General features: G+C 46.0%; 1 protein-coding gene across 1 annotated transcript in view; it reads left to right on the top strand.

Annotated features, from left to right (window-relative positions):
• The window catches only part of adgrl1a (adhesion G protein-coupled receptor L1a), a 96,885-nt gene that overhangs the window by 38,738 nt on the left and 41,549 nt on the right, over positions 1-16,598 (top strand). The window contains exons 2-4 of the mRNA XM_034143916.1: positions 421-605; positions 12,576-12,789; positions 13,848-13,957. Of these exons, the coding sequence (XP_033999807.1) occupies positions 536-605; positions 12,576-12,789; positions 13,848-13,957 (394 nt within the window). The 5' untranslated portion in view covers positions 421-535. The remainder of the gene's footprint in view (positions 1-420; positions 606-12,575; positions 12,790-13,847; positions 13,958-16,598) is intronic.

Genomic DNA, 16,598 nt, shown 5'->3' on the forward strand with positions numbered 1-16,598 from the left:
AACACTGTGGAGTGATGAGCTGGTAGTGGTAACAGCTGTTGCTATGCCATCCTGCACAAAATGGCCTCAGATCTCCCCGTCTGATCATTATACCTGTCCACCACAGGGGGAGCCTCTCCTCTCCTCTTCTCTCCTCTCCTCTCCTCTCCTCTCCTCTTCTATTCCTCCCATCCCATTTGCCGGCTGTGATACCATTTAGTATGCTATACCACTTGTGAGTCACTCAGTTTTCTGCAGTTATTATCACATATTCCAGTGATTAATGCAGAATAGATTAGTCAACACTGTCTAATTCAAATGCCATATTGAGAGGGGGAAGAATGAAAAAGCAGCACAGTCGAACAATTCCTCTGCATGGATGTACAGTCACATTCAAATGTTTATGTGTCACTTACCTTTCTGAATCTCTTTTTCTTGCAGGACCACCCTCAGGGAGGGTGTAAGCTGAGGACCTGCCGCCCCGCTCACCTGTGCCTGCTGACCGCCTCTACGCTTTACCCCCGCCCTTCGCCTTGCCCCCTGCTCAGCCTCCACCATGGCTCTGGCAGTGTGGATCATCTTAGCTTGTGCTGTGGCTTTCAACAATGTCGCCCCTTCCTCACCAGGTGTGTAACAAATACACATTTTATTTTAATATTGCATTTCAAACTAGAATGGCACTCGGAGATGGCCGACCTCCGCCAAGCCAATGGTTCTCCTGGGATGTTCAGGAAGTTGCTCTCCTGATTTTGGTGTGTTTATGAGTTTTAGGTCGTAATGTGAAAACAACATTGTATACTAAAAGATGTTTTTTATCTTATTACTCAGAGCATATAACAACTTGTTTTCCTGATTATTCCATCACCACATGAATGCAGTAAATGCCCTATCTCGCAATGTTAACGAGAGTTACTTTTAATTTGTGTATTCCCTCCGTAATCCGGATCTGCTCCAAAATGTATTAATGCGTTTTTCCTTGGCTCAGGCTACACACAGGGGTGTCATTGTGGGGGGAATAGTAGCACTGAATACCCAGGGCACCAATTTTGGATAAAAATAAATAAATAGTGAAGGCTTTCTGAGGTCCCTCTCCCTTGTTACGACAGTCTCATAATGGATCAGTCCGTCCTTATGCACTAGGATTTGTCTCTAAACGCAGCCTAGTGACAGCTGATGCTGCCTGGAGCACTCCTTATGAACACTGCCCATGTCAAATAAATTGTTTTTTTTTCTACTGAAAGTTATTACAAAACAAGAGAATCCTTTCATATGGACGTCTCACGAACCTAAAAGACAGTCGACACATTTTTTGCGATATTATGCCTATTTTCTAGGAAACTAGCATTTCATGTTTACTATTGGATATATCACAATCTCAAGATTCATTATGTAACCAGTAGGTTTTCGCTTTCTTAAAAAGCTGAAGGGGGATACTTGTGTACAGAGCCCAGGATTTGGTGCAACACCCTTGGCTACACCCTTCCACTAAGTTTAATGAACATCGTGCTAGTTGTTTTTTTAGTAATCCATTTGAAAGTCAGACAAACAAGCCGAAAAACCTAACTTCCCTTGGCAGAAATTACAACCGGGGGCCAACCGGCGGCCTAACAGGGTTAATAATTAAATTCCTGTCTATCTGCATTAAGTATTTACTGTATTTTATGTGTACAGTTTTGATTTATATCTATAAAGTAAATAAATACAATATGTATGATTTCTATTGCTTCACTAAGCCAGCTTCTAATGAATAACATAAGCTCCTGAGGGTTGGCTGTGCTCTGTAACTGGCCTGACCAGGTTATTGCAAATGAGGATGTAATATTTATACGTTCGCTACGTGATCAAGGTTGTAAGTATACTGACTTGCTGACCAGGCTAGAAACACTGCACTTGATTAACCAAACTGTCTCTACAGGAGACGGAGAGAGGTTTTATGTGTGGTACAGCGTGTATGTGTGAATGTCAATAAAATCTCTTGTCATTTCGATGTTAGTCGGAGCGTGGCAAGAATATAAGGGGGAATCCGTGCATGTAATAGTGCCATATGTGTGACCTCCTTGAATGTGACATGTACCATAAGATATTACATGTCGTGTTTTACTGTGTGTGTGTGTGGTATGTGTGTGCTAGTCATTGTAAGCGTGGCAGCAGGTGACCTGGATGGGCTGAAGTGATGCTGGGGGTGTGTGGGGTGTGTGGTGTGTGTGTGTGTGTGGTGTGTGTGTGTGTGTGTGTGTGTGTGTGTGTGTGTGTGTGGTGTGTGTGTGTGTGTGTGTGTGTGTGTGTGTGTGTGTGTGTGTGTGGTGTGTGTGTGTGTGTGTGTGTGTGTGTGTGTGTGTGTGTGTGTGTGTGTGTGTGTGTGTGTGTGTGTGTGTGTGTGTGTGTGTGGTGTGTGTGTGTGTGTGTGTGTGTGTGTGTGTGTGTGTGTGTGTGTGTGTGTGTGTGTGTGTGTGTGTTGGAAGATGTGGAAAGGAAAGGAGCAGGGATTGCATGGGGAGGCAGAGGGCCGAGGGGGGAAGGAGGGGCTGCAGGTGTCCTGCTAGTGGCCTGCCACACAGACAGCAGCACACCATCTGCTCTATGCTCTCGGTCAGCTCTCTGCCAACGAGCCGCTGGGTGACGGACAGCAAGGACGAGCAGGGGGAGGAGCATCAGGGCCAGACACGGCCGTCACAGGGAGGGGCCAATGAGTGAGCAGGAGGAGCCAAAGAAACTGAGCGAGGGAGGTCAAAATGAAAATGTGTTGTGTATGCCTGTGTCAGCATTGGTTTTAGCTTTCCCTCTGTGTCAGCTCTGATTGGCCGGGTGCAGTTCTAATTTGAGTATGTTTTTTTTCCCATATTAAGTTCTCCTCTTTTATAACATTGAATTTGAGCAGCATACAACTTGTTACAATCGGACACAATTTGCCTTTGTCACCGTGTGGCTTTGGTTTTGCGTTACAATAATCCAACTATCTATGTGACCTGGCACCTGGGACTATTAATAATGCGTTAATAATCAATTGACTGTTATCTGTATTAAGCGCAACATTTTATCCGATGAAATTACGAAATGTTGTTCGATCAGGCATGCGCGTAAACACATGCTCATGTACACCAACACGGTTTTGGTGCGGTTCATTTTGCCCGCCAAAGTTTGGCTGAAGTGTTATTCTCTTTATTCTACCGTGGTGTAATCAGGGGAGCAGGACAAAAGAGAAAAGAGCAAAGGAGGGAGAACCGGAAAGAAGAGGGTAGGGTTTTTATGTGACGAGCTGCTGAAATCACTCTCAGGCTAATCAGAGCTCATTTGGAAACCTGCAGGATCATCACACATGGCTTCACAGTCTAATGTGTACCCTTGCTCCTTCGTGGTGTGCCAACGATCTGCCATGCTTTAACCTCACTTTACTTCTGGCTGCAGATTCTAATATTTATCCGTTAAACGTACACATTTATTCCTCGGTGGAACCAGCTCTTTAAATGCAAATGTTCCTAACCAGCATGAGCTCGGTACACATACTTTTTTCCAGCTCTGTCCCGCCAACCGCACTCACCTGCCTTATTATCTCTTAAAATAACTATGCAATTCTCCATGTCTCTTTGGCTGTGTTAAACTAAGACAGTCTTTCCATCGGTCTATGCAAACCCATACTTGCCTTGGCAAAAAAAGTAAAGTTTTCCTAGACGCATATTCAAAACCGCTTCACCAGCCTGGCACGGCAGGCTCTCTGACGGAGTGACATGCAAACCCTGACAAACTAAATGTCCCGCTGATTCCACAGAACGCTCAAAAATGTACAACCCTTCATATGCGGTGTTGTTGCACTGAAAGCCCATTAGGCTTGCTTAATGTGGCAGGCATTGCAGGCAGCTGCTCCGTACGTGATGAAGCCCTGACACAGAGCTTTCATTTAGCATAACGCAAGCATTGGCATCTGCATGTGTGTGTACTTGTGTTTGTATTTATGTGCATCAGTGGGGGAAGCCAGATCATAACAAGGCTACAGTATGTATGGGTCCTTTCAGTTTGTAATGCATGAGAGCTGTCTTAACTGTCTGTGTGTTTTTGTGTTTGCATTATTGTATTGTATGTGTTAGCATTTGATGTGAGTGTAGCTTGTATCACGACACCAGCAAACTGACTGGGGAAATCTCCCCTGTATTTAAGCCTTTGCTCTCAGATCAGTCGTGTGGAAAGGCCCCTGGTCCTAAAGCACACGCTGACATTTTTATCTGTCTTTCCCTTCTCAGCGTTACCTTTTCTTCTGTGCATTTCCCCCTGAACAGAAGTTATTATTTAAGGGTGCGGGCTAGATGTTTTTTACACATCTCCTCAACAAAGTGCTTTAGTCTCTCAACTGTCCTTGGATGGTGACAATGTGTAAATGGAGACTGATCTCAATGCAGTATTTTTCTTTCTATAATGCAGGGACGGGTAGTTATATTTCATGGGTTTCCACATGAAGAATTCTCTATGCCATTGCAGGCCAGATGCTTTTTTATAACAGAGCTCTCATAAATTGTTGGTCAAAGTGTTGAGTTAAGATATTAAAAGAACCTTGACCTGAAACCATATCCCATATTGAATTTTTCCACATACAGTAGATGCTTAGTCGCACAATACTATAATATTAAAATGATAATTTCAAAACGGCAACCTACTCACTAATTCATAAGAATTGATTCTTTGACAGCCTTGTAGCAATAAGATCTTTAGAGGAGGCAATAAAGCCATAGTGCCGCTAACCTTGCTATGTGCTCTCGGCTTATTGTTGTATAATTTGTAAAGCACATTGTTTAATGTGTGTGTTTTGTGAACTCTTTGCTCTAAACCTTTGCTGCTATCAGACAGCATATATCTGGCAGAGCACTTTGTTTCTTACTTCTCCAACTCTCATTTTGATCCAATCTCCCTGTTTTTTCTCCTCCAACAACTGAGCTGTTATTCCATCCTGCGTCGTGATGTCCTTCGCCCAAACCCTCCTCTTTTTGCTGCCCTCCCCTCTCTCTTCGTATTCCTTTTACCCCTTCAATTTTATTCCTGTCTTAGCACACTCTCTTTCACCTCTGTCCTCTTCAGCCTTGCTACATTTTCTATCCAGCCACCCTGCTCTGTTTCTCTTTTCTCACCCTCTGCCTAATATATGATAACCACGACATCTGTTTTGTTATCATTCCCTCCTTTCCTTTTCCTTTCACTCATCTTTTGCCTCTATGTGTCTTTCGGTTGTTTGCCACCTCCCCTGCTGCCTCCCCTGGTGCTGGGGGTTTCTGTGCTCTTCAAAGCCCTTGGCTGAGAGCAGTAGATCACAGAGAGGCCTGTGTGAGTGAAAGGTTAATGGATGGCCTTTGAACATATATTGGTAGTCGGGGGCGGGCAGGAGACGGAGGGAGAGGCCTGGGCGGAGTGGCGGTGTGTTCTTTCAAACCTTCCTTTGAAGATGACGCACACTGCTCTCGTGTGTCGGTGCCTGTATACGGGGCCTGTGCCTTTTTTGTTTATTCATTTGTTCACAGTGTTGGTGTACGCGTGTTTGTGAGTGTGTGAGCCCATTCCATTTGTGTTTGCTTGTAGTTGTGTGCGTCGGGGTATGTTCATTTGAGTACATTGATTTGTGTGCCGCAAACAACCTCCTACATTAAGGACTGGGGATTGTGTTCCTGTTTGTGCAGTCGTGTGATAGCTGCCTCTTTTCTCTCAGGGCCTAGCAGCGTCACTTTGAGGCTTTGTAGCCTAGTGTGTGTGTGTCTGCTTGTGCGTGTCTCTGTGTGTCTGTTTGCATGTGTCTGTGTTTGTGTGTATGTGTCAAGCATGTCATGTGCTCGAGATCTGTGTGCATTTGCCTTTTTCGTGTGTTTTGTGGACTGCAGATTTATAATTACCAGCAGCAGCTTACGGCTGGCAGCCAAGGGCAGTAGAGGGGGGGGATGAGAGGGGGGAGAGAAGGGAAAATAGAGAACCGCAGGGAGAGAGATGGATGAGTGGAGAGGCTCAAAAAAAACTGTGTGCGGGGATAAAGGAGGACTAAGGGATGGGAAGCGAAGGGCAGAAAACAGGAGGTGAAAGGTCAGGACAAGAGAAAAAAACAAGGGGAGAGTGAAGGAAGCAGGCGGGGAGGGTAAATGAGACAGTTTCCAGGTGGATGGAATTGGATGAGGGATTGTGGGATGTTGCTGAGGTAAAATAAAAACACACAGAGTGGAGGAAGCGTACAGTATAGGCCACAGGTGAACAAGGTGGCCTTTAAAGATAAGAGGATAACATTTGTGTTTTATAGCCAAATGAAATTGTAATTCATATGTGAGAAATAGTAGATACAGCAGCACCACAAATGAAGCACACTAGCTCCCCAACAGATAAATCAGCTCATAAACATGCACAGTAAAAATACACACAGACACACACTCAGTGCACACGTCCAAGCCTTAGCCTTAGCATATAGAAGAAGGTTAATTAAGTGTCTAATGCACTGGCAGGGCTGGGCTTTGACACTCATCTTTGCTAACTGCTCTCTGGATGTGACTTTGCAACTCTTCTGAATGCACACGCATCTTTCTGACAGGAAGCCTTGCATGGCACTCACTCCCTCAGTCCGCCCTCTCTCCTTCACACCTTTTTTTCTCACTCTCCCTCCTTTTTCTTACCACTTTCTTCTCTTCTGTATCTCAACATCTTACTCACTTTCCTCTCCACTTCTCCCTTCATCCCTGTGGCTGTTTTCCTGCATCACCTGTAGTTTTACTCCATCACAATGTTTATGTGAATCTAGGTCTGACTCACTGTCTGCTGCTGGAAACAGAGAACACAATAGAGTTGTGTTAGGCCTGCAGCACAGCTCCTACCCCTTGGGAGATTGAGGATATCTTACACCCGGGTGAATCTCCTCGTTTTTAGGCAGGCTGATTTTCATTTTGGGCTATGCCGTTTCCCCCCCGCTGAGGCGCTTTTATTGCATAATTAGGCGCCAGGGCTGGCAATGAAGTGGCTTGACAGTATGAGCACGTCCCGTCTCGCCTCCTTCCTAAAGTTTGTGTGTGTGTTGCTCTGTGTCTCTTGGCCCTTTTTCCGCCTGTCTTCATTTCTATGCTATGCCTGCTAGTTCCCCCCACAGCAAAGTTTGTCAACACACTGAGAGTTCTTGAGGTTGAGGGTGGATGAGGGTTAGTGCTTATTTGTTTCTGACGGCAATATCTTTGGGGTGATCATCGCAAATGCATGAGTACAGTAAGGGTTGCATGAGGGTCTGTGCATATCCCATTACCAATGGGGGCATGTTTAATTCTCCAGAAAATGATGTAATGTTATTAGATGTGCTGTAATTCAGTTCAGTTAGGGGACTGGGTCACTGAGGAGGGAGGCTACCCGTTCTGATTGGATGGGCACAAAAGGAGGTCTTTTTCCCCACAAATGTTTGTCTGTCTCACTCCTTTTATGTTGGTGACCTTGTGCTTTCAAAAAGAAGAGTTGTGATGTTGATCTTCTGCCAGCATCTAGTTTGATGGTTTCTTTTTCCATTGTAACCCTGTCTCACTTGCTCTGCCTTCCACTTGTATCGCTCTGTGTTAGCTTGACTTGGCTCTATCACAGTGGATGTGTGTCATTTTTTCGCTGCTTTGTGTTCTGACCGTATAGCTTGGCTGGTGACTCCCTATACAGTCGCTCCTCATCTCATCTCCTCCGTCTCCTTTGCCTTTAGGAGACAGGCGGAAGAGTCAGAAGAGATGAGATAGCATCCTAGCTTTGAGGCCGGCGTTACTGCCACCCATTTACACACACACACACACACACACACACACACACACACACACACACACACACACACACACACACACACACACACACACACACACACACACACACACACACACACACACACACACACACACACACACATTGTCCCACAAGCTCACTCACACAGCACGCATCCCCTGCACCCTCATGTTAGGCATTTAGGTTTGTCTCGGGATGTCACTTTGTCACAACTCTTCAGCTTGAAGGCTGCCTGGATGTGACAGTTCTGGCCGCACTGCCTCAGCTTGTCTGGGATGACAGGCCATGCTCCAGCGAGTCATTACGCTAACTCCAAATGCTAAATGAGACGATAAGAAGATACCGCGCTAAACTGATAAAGTTCTGGAGACATTGGTCGGTATTATTCTGTGTGGGAGATGGATTCCCATCACTGAGACCTCTCCGTTCTGTCCAATGACGGTACAATGACTTGTTCTTCTTTGCCAGATTTACCTGAAACTCACGAGGGAGATGACTCTACTGGCCATAGCTGAATTTGATGGCATATGTAGATGAATGCAGTATCCTTTTTAATATTCCACTGCTATCTTCAGGCAAAAAGAAGATATTTACCTATGAGCCTTAATGCCACTTAAAGTTCATTATAAAGACGGTGCTATAACAAGAATCCCACCTCGTCAGAAGCATGCCCAGTGTCTCAACTACCGTTTGGCAAGAATGTTCTCTGGCACCATGCTTCAGTGCTATGCTAATGTGTAGCATTAGGAGATGACTCCTGGAACAGACAGAGGGCTAAAAGGGGCTGATCACATTTCGGCCCCAGAAAGACAGTCAGCCATCCAGTTAATAAGTCAGCCTTAGGCCCACAGAGCTCCACAAGTATAATCTCTTATTGTGACTCAATTGCAAAGTCGCTATCACAGTCTCTGCTACCTGCAAGGCCAAGCCTTTTAAATCAATTATTTCTGAAAAAACACATTATAGAGTGTCTGCGATAACACAGTCCAAGGTCAAACTGTCAGAGACATTGAAATCAAAGTGCAGTTATGTTTGAAGGCATGCTGCAGTTGATGGAGCCTTTCGTTTCGGTAAAAATAAACATTTTACAGTATGGATACAACAAACAAGATTTACTTTTCACTTTCCTCAAGTGCTGGTCACAGCTCTTAGTTGCAGGTCACGTCTCCTCATCTCCAAATTATGGTTTATCTTGGCAAACATTTGTGCGTATATTTTTTTGTGTGAGCATACATGTGAAGACTCTTATTGGCAAATAAAGAACGAGTAAGTGTAAAGACTGGCTTAGCTTCTTCAAAATATGTTCTTGTCTGAGGGTCCAAGCCACGATCCACCCTCAGGCTTTAATTACTGTGTGAGGATAATGAGTCAAATCCAATCAGTTCTCTCTCTTGCTCTTAATTTGTATGGAACTTCTATTATGAAGCCAACCGCTTCAGCCCCTCACACCAGCTGCCCTGGAGTGACACCAGGCCGTGTGCATGTGCGTGTGTGTTTGTGTGTGTGTGTGTGTGTGTGTGTCTTGCACACTGCCACGTATATTCATATCAGCTTGTGTAATTATCAAATTGGCTCATACCATTATCAGTATGTGGGAGAATTGTTAACAATTTCTTGCGGATGAAATATATGAACACAGTTTTATATACCACGGGAGATAATTCATATTCTCACAGTGAGAAATTAGATCCACCTATACATATGGCGTCTGCTGAGAAAGACTCTTTGTCATCCAGCAATTATGAGTCTGACAGGCAAGACTAAATGGCCACGTGTGTGTCTGTGTTTGTTGGCCAAAGAAACCCTGAAACCTTAATGGATTCCTGCTGAGTGAAGGACAAACGTAGCCCATGGCCAGTCCAAGCTTATCCTCTGCTCATCTCAGCTCAAAGCCAGCCTCTGCTTCAGCTAGGCCTCAGGCCATCTGGCACACACACACACACACACACACACACACACACACACACACACACACACACACACACACACACACACACACACACACACACCCTGAAATTAGGTTCCACACTTGTTTGTGAATGCATCATTCAAAAATCTTGCCATGTATCGGTATATAAACTGCTGTATTTACCTTAAACCTGGAACTTGTCAAACATTGAAATATGTTGGGGTGAAATACGATACATTATGGCAGTAGTAGAGAGTTGCAGTGCTGCCAGAAATAGGCTAGTTATCATGCTAGTTATCGCTGTCACCATTGAAGTGTACTGGCTCAATAATGGCTGTGTTCAATTATGGCTAAATTCTAACAGTGGGCCAGAAAAAAAATAACCTGAAAAACATAATGGATTAAGGTTCATACATCATAATCTCTCTAAAATGTGACTTGTGAAATTGGATCATTTTGATTCAAAACACTAATGACATTTACTTTGAGCCTTTACTCCAAAACATATCTGTCTTTATAAGATCAAGTTCAGCTTGACTAAATAAAGTCTTGGCGTGTCAACATCTAGTCAGTGAGCTCCTTGCTAAATACCAGACATGACAGTCATGGTAACAAGCAGAAATTATCTGTACAAAGACAAGCTGATCAGCATAACCACCAGAAATGAAACAGCAAATTATCGCTCAAAAACAATGCAGAAATAATTGTTACTGTTGAAACAGACTCCTAATGAAACCAACAGCTCATAAATTAATTAAACTGCCCCCTATGGCTGTTTTCAAAGAGATGAACCCTTCCACTGTAGCTATTTCCATTAGCGTTCAGGGGGCACAGCATTACAAGGCCATGAATATTTGGGATTAGTTATTATATAAGGTATGTTTGGTATGTAAAGTATGTTTAACTTGTGGTCTGCCCCCTCTGATGGGGGCTAAGTGGACTGAGCTTGATCACTCCTGGTGGCCCCCTTCAGTTTTACACTCCTCTTGGCTCACTGTGTGGCTCTAATAGCTGGCCAGCTGTACGCTGCTGTGTACTTACACCACAGGGTAGTTAAAAGAACAAGGCCACACACTGACACTATGCACTGCCACTGTGGCTACAAGACACCGCGAGTGCATGCGTGTATGTATGCAACGCAAGTATGAACGCACACACTCGTCTGCCCAGTATGTCCGTGTATGAGCTAATTTGCTCTTGTGGGTTTTTGCATTTGTGTGTGGACCAACTTGTCCGGCCTCGCCTGCTGTTTGCATCTCCATGTGCTTTAATTAGTATGCGCTTTTGCATCAAGGCCTTTGTGATTTGGCACTGGCACTGCATGCTGGCGAGGCATGAAAGATTTGAAGTCTGTCTGTACTAGTCATTCGGCCTTAATGGCGTTAGTTACACAACTGAACTCAAGTCCCTGCTGCATCAATTGGTGGCATTTGGAAATATGAGCAAGTCTGATTGCAGTGAATCATGTAGCGCACCACTGCAGAGCATGTCGGGGATGACTGACATTGACATTGACATTGACCCAGATGGGCACTCCTCCTGAATGGACAGCGGCTGAAACCTAAGCAGTGCTAGCTCAGTCTCAGGAAGGGAAAACAGCCCCGCTCTGTGGGTTTCAGCACTAACAGAGGTGGGAGAGAGGGGCTGACTCAGTGCCCTTAGTCTGCTGCTGAGCCCGTCTGGCACTGTGCGAGAACGCCTCAGTTTATAAAGACCTGCTAAATTACAGCCTGATTAAGTGAACTACTCTGTTTAGATTTGACAGAATGCCCACCAGCCTAATACATGTCATGGCCTCTACACTGACAATGAAGAGGAGAGCTCAGTCAAAACACCACCCTCCTACAGGACAGCAGACAGCTCCACACCTACCAAGCTCCAACACTTGTTATTTTCCCAGAATAAGTTGTGTAGTTCAGGACCATGGACAGCAGCTCTCACAGCCACTGGCATAAGTCTCAGCACGGACAAACACTGGCTGTCCTTCAACACCACGTACACCCTCACTGCCAGATCACTCACTCTGTCTCCACCTACATTCTGTTTCTTTGTCCCTGCTTCCACCTGTGCTGTAGAGAAAGTCTGCTGCCATTTTGTATTGATTTTATTTTTTGCGTGAGACTGAATATAGAGGAGAAGTTGGATAGGTATGCAGTTATGGAGAGAGCTTGAAAGACAACAAGTGTCTCTCTCAGTGCCTCTTCGCAGCCCTCTTCCATGCCTCTCAGCCTGGCTCAGCGATTAACCCAGAGTACCCCGCTGTCCCTGCTGACCCTCCCCCACACAGAGCCCCCGCTGCTGGCCCCGGCAGTGCATTGACTTTCCTCTCAGACGGCTGATTAACAGCAGTGGGTGTGCAAATGGTGTACACACCAGGGGTGAAGGTGTACAAAGCCACTAGTTCTCTTTTCTTTGCTTGTTCGACCACGACTTCCTCTGTTATTCAGAGAGAATCTTAAGGTGCTGCTCTGACACCTCGCTGGGGTGGAAAACACTAAAGGATGCTTGGAAGGACACTCAGTTCTTCTCTGGTGAGTGGATGAGCATGAGAAGCTGATGCCTGGCTGTGTGTAGGAGTTTGTTAACGTTTGAAACTCTCACAGTTTATTTCACAAGTGCCGCAATATCTTATTGAAGAAACTGGTAATGGCTGCAATTCATCATGCCAATATTTGATCTGTGATGTTCCAATGTGAAAACTGCATTGCCAGGCATCAACAGATCTGACACATTACTGATCTGTGAAGGCGACTCATTAATAGCTTATTTGGGCTTTACATAAGGACACTAGGAACCACTTTCATTCCGCCTGCGTTTGTCAAACTACTACACATCATATTTACAATGTGGTCGAATAATAAAGTGCCTCCTAAAAGTATGAAGGTTCGTTGAATTATCAATAACTTTGCCTCTCTCCCTCTTTCCATTCCAGCCCTGAGCCGGTCAATGATGCCCTTCGGCTTGATGCGCCGAGAGCTGGCGTGTGAAGGCTACCCGATCGAGCTGCGCTGCCCTGGAAGCGATGTCATCATGATCGAAACGGCCAACTACGGCCGCACTGATGACAAGATCTGTGACGCAGACCCCTTCCAGATGGAGAATGTGCAGTGCTACTTGCCCGACGCCTTCAAGATAATGTCGCAAAGGTAACTATTGATCTGTTTGGATTTTCAGTGTGTGCCAGAGCCAGAGCCTGTTGTTGGCCAGGTAAACAAGATCCTTTCTCACAACAGAATTTCCTGCTTTTCCTCCCGTGGTGTTGATACCTTGGTGAAATACTGAAGTCCTTGTTGTGTGTGGAACACCACTGTGTCTGTGCATGTGTATGGTGGTGTATATGTGTGTGTTCATTTCGTGTACGTGAGTGCGAGTATGTGAATGCGGAGGTTTGGGGTTTTTGAGTGTTTGTTGGGCTTCCTACAGCTGCTCTGTGTTTGCGCTGAGCGCCTGCTTCCTCCAAGCTCAGATCAATAGAAGCCCTCTCCCAGCTATCCATCACGCACGTAATGGAGGCACAGGGTGCTAGCTTGGGGAGAGAGCTAAGGAGGGAGGGAAATGGCAGGGGGTGAGGGAGAGAATTGACGGGGTAAAGGAAAGAGACACTGCTAGAACGGATAGGATGAGTGAGTTAAGGAGTGAGAAACAGCACAGGGGCTGGATAAAGCTGGATAGAGATTATGTGTTGAGAATGAGTGAGTGCATGTGTGTGTGGACAGCATATCTTTCTTGTGTGTGTTTCCTGGTGTGAGACGGCATGCAGCGAGCGCTTTAGATTTAGGTATAATGTGCAAATGAGTGTTTTCCTTGTGTGTATAGTGTAGAGTATTTGCCTTAGCCCCTCTCGTCCTTCCCTGTTCTCTCACCTCTAATTGCTCCCACTCACAATCCCCCAAGAGAGTAGCCTCTTACGTCACTCGCCCTCTCTCTGCCTCTCCCCTTCCTCCTTCTTTCTCTCTACCCTTCACCCCACTCCGTTTCCCCGTCTCTTCCTGCCTCTCTGTTTCCCACCTCCCCTCGGGTGCAGCTGTCACATGATCTAGTCTAGTGTGAAATTACTCCCTTCCCAACCGTTCCTTCCATCTTTCAGAGCCTGAAGATGGGTTTTTTTGGACACACATTTTTCTATCACTTACTTCCTCTATTTTCTCTCTTTTTCTCCCTTTGCCCCCCCCCCCCCCCCCCCCCCAACTGTCTCCACTCGCAGGTGTAATAACCGCACCCAGTGTGTGGTGGTAGCGGGGTCCGACGTGTTCCCAGACCCCTGTCCAGGGACCTACAAGTACCTTGAGATCCAGTACGAGTGTGTCCCCTACAGTGAGTACTGAGATCCTTTCACTCCCTCCCACCTTCCCAACTCCCTCACCCCATTCATCGTCCCCTCCCTTCCCTCTCTTTACCCCCCCCCCCCTCCCCCCACCTGAACCTCCTACCCCCTTATCAACCCCCAAAAGCCCTCGACAAATGACATTCTCCCTCTGACACGTGCTCACCTGCTCCCTATGGCTTTTTTTCAACACAAACAAAACAACACACACAGTCATCCTCACCTGCTTTCTCTCTCTCTCTCTCTTTTCTTTCTCTCTCATACACTTGCAATGCACCGACACACACATGCATCCACACACACACACACACACACAAACACACACAGGCCTCTAAACCCTTTTTTTCTTCATCGACAGAGCAACGCAACAGTAGCTGAGAGGGATTTTCACATGGGGGAAGGAAGCACGGGGTCCGATAAGCACTTCACACACCCCCACTGCAAACATTGGGTCAGCCCTTATTGGCGATCACAGCAGTGTAACACACACCGCCCCTGCACTCATACACTGACTGACCCAGGGGCATGCCGCTGCCTTTATCAGGTGACAAACACCTTGGCTGTCCCTCTGATTTCCAATGAAAATTAAAATTGGGTGCAGTGAGACAAGCAGGCAGGGGGGTGCAGCGTGTGTGTGTGTGTGTGTGTGTGTGTGTGTGTGTGTGTGTGTGTGTGTGTGTGTGTGTGTGTGTGTGTGTGTGTGTGTGTGTGTGTGTGTGTGTGTGTGTGTGCGTGTGCGTGTGCGCGTGTGTGTGTGTGTGTGTGCGCGTGTGTGTGTGCGCTGCACCTGAAAATAGGAATGTTAACACAAAACAGCAAAAGGCTTATTTTAGACCACATGACCTGGAGCGGCACACATTTCAATGTCCCCATGGTAACGGCTGACTTCCTCACGGCACTGCTCAAAGCTCCATGGCAGGTGTGACATGCACACACGTCTGCATACACACTCAAGTTTACCTCACACTCGCAAAAGGGACACACACAGTTGCTCTCTTTCTCTCTCCCCCTGAGCAAGCATGCACACACGGACGTGAGCACAGTCACTCACGCGGCCAAAAGAAGCAGACACAGAAAGGATGATATCTTGCCGTGTTGATCCTTGTACATGTGAAAATCTCCGCTCAGCCTCCCCTCCTCCCTCTCATGAATTATTACTCTCAGCATTGATCCCCTCACTGTGCAGGAACGCTTGTCTGGAGGGGAGGGGCAGTGGCGCTCACCTCTACCAGACACAAGCAGAATTGGGGTCCAGGAAGAGGTGATAATGGGGGGGGTGGGATACATAGATCCTCTGGGGCTGATTGCATGAAGGGGGTGGGGAAACTGGGTGTTTTTCTCTGCTTTTTCCTCAGGCTCTGTTGAGGCGAGCCATGGATCTAAGTCATCGCCAAGATTCTAACCTCCTATGCTCTCTTCTTCTTCCTTCTCATCTCTTCTCTCGTCTTCCTCTGGCTTATTATCTCTCAAAGTCAAGATCACCTTTATTCATGTCTCTCTTTCTGTACTCTGCTCTCTTTCACATCTCATCTATAGTCGAATGTCTTCTTCCACCGGAGCATTGCTCTTATTCTTCTATTTTGACTCTCTGTCCATCACTCTGCCTCAGTATCTTACCACTCTCTTCAGTCTCTGCTGCTGTCTCTGTCATTTTTTTTCTTTTACAGGTCGGACACATATTCAAATATCCAACTATCCAGCCCAGATGGAGAGGTTCGGAGAAACTCAGGGACTTCCATGCACCTTTTTCAGTTTTTCGCCCTACCTCTGCTCTGTGATTTTTGCCCTTGGATTAGCTTTTGAGAGACTTTGTTGAGTCAGTTTGCTGCCACAGTCACAGATAAGCAGAAGTTAAGAGTTTCTCTATGGTGTCTTTTTTTCTTCAACGCTTTAAAAGTGGCGACAAATCTTTTTCTCGAGTCTCCTCTACCTTCTGTACAGTCCGTCTGTCATTTAATAATAATAATACATTTAATTTTTATAGCGCTTTTCTAAACCCAAAGACGCTTTGATTTGATGTTAGCTGCTGACAGACTGCCCCTCTCAAGGTGCGTGACTTTGTTAGTTATTCTCTAGAAGTTCTGGTGTCCCGTATTATAGTTCATAGAGGGTCGAGGTAACATTTCTAAGTCGTACCTGCCTTCCTCATGTATTCTAACCTTGTTTTCTCCCCCTCTGACTGCACAAGGGAGCTTACTCTCTCTCTCCAAAGCAATCAAAGGGATGATTAAATAGCTGCTGACTTGCATTTTTCCTCCTTGTGTTTGGAAAAAAGTTTGTTGATTGTGTGTAAAGTACGCCACGGCTTAGAAAATTGGAAGTTGATCCCTCTCTGATGAAAAGTGCTGCCTGTCTGAGGTGACAAAGAAGAGCTAATTACCCCTGTCCTCTGCCACTCTTCTCGGCTGGAGAACACGTCCACGCTACACATGAGCGTATGCAGACAACTTATACTGCGGGCCGTCTGCGTTTTTGTTCTGATCTGAAGTAAATACGACCTGACACATTCAGACTCAAAGCTGAAACTGTTCATCCCAAAACCTAGTCACCATCGCACCACACGTCACTCAACTAGGCCAATTTTAATTACCAGGAGAGGGGGCGCGCCGCTCTCTTCAGTCCTGCCTCAGC

Source organism: Trematomus bernacchii, unplaced genomic scaffold (assembly GCF_902827165.1).
Source record: "Trematomus bernacchii unplaced genomic scaffold, fTreBer1.1, whole genome shotgun sequence".
NCBI classification, from domain to species: domain Eukaryota; kingdom Metazoa; phylum Chordata; class Actinopteri; order Perciformes; family Nototheniidae; genus Trematomus; species Trematomus bernacchii.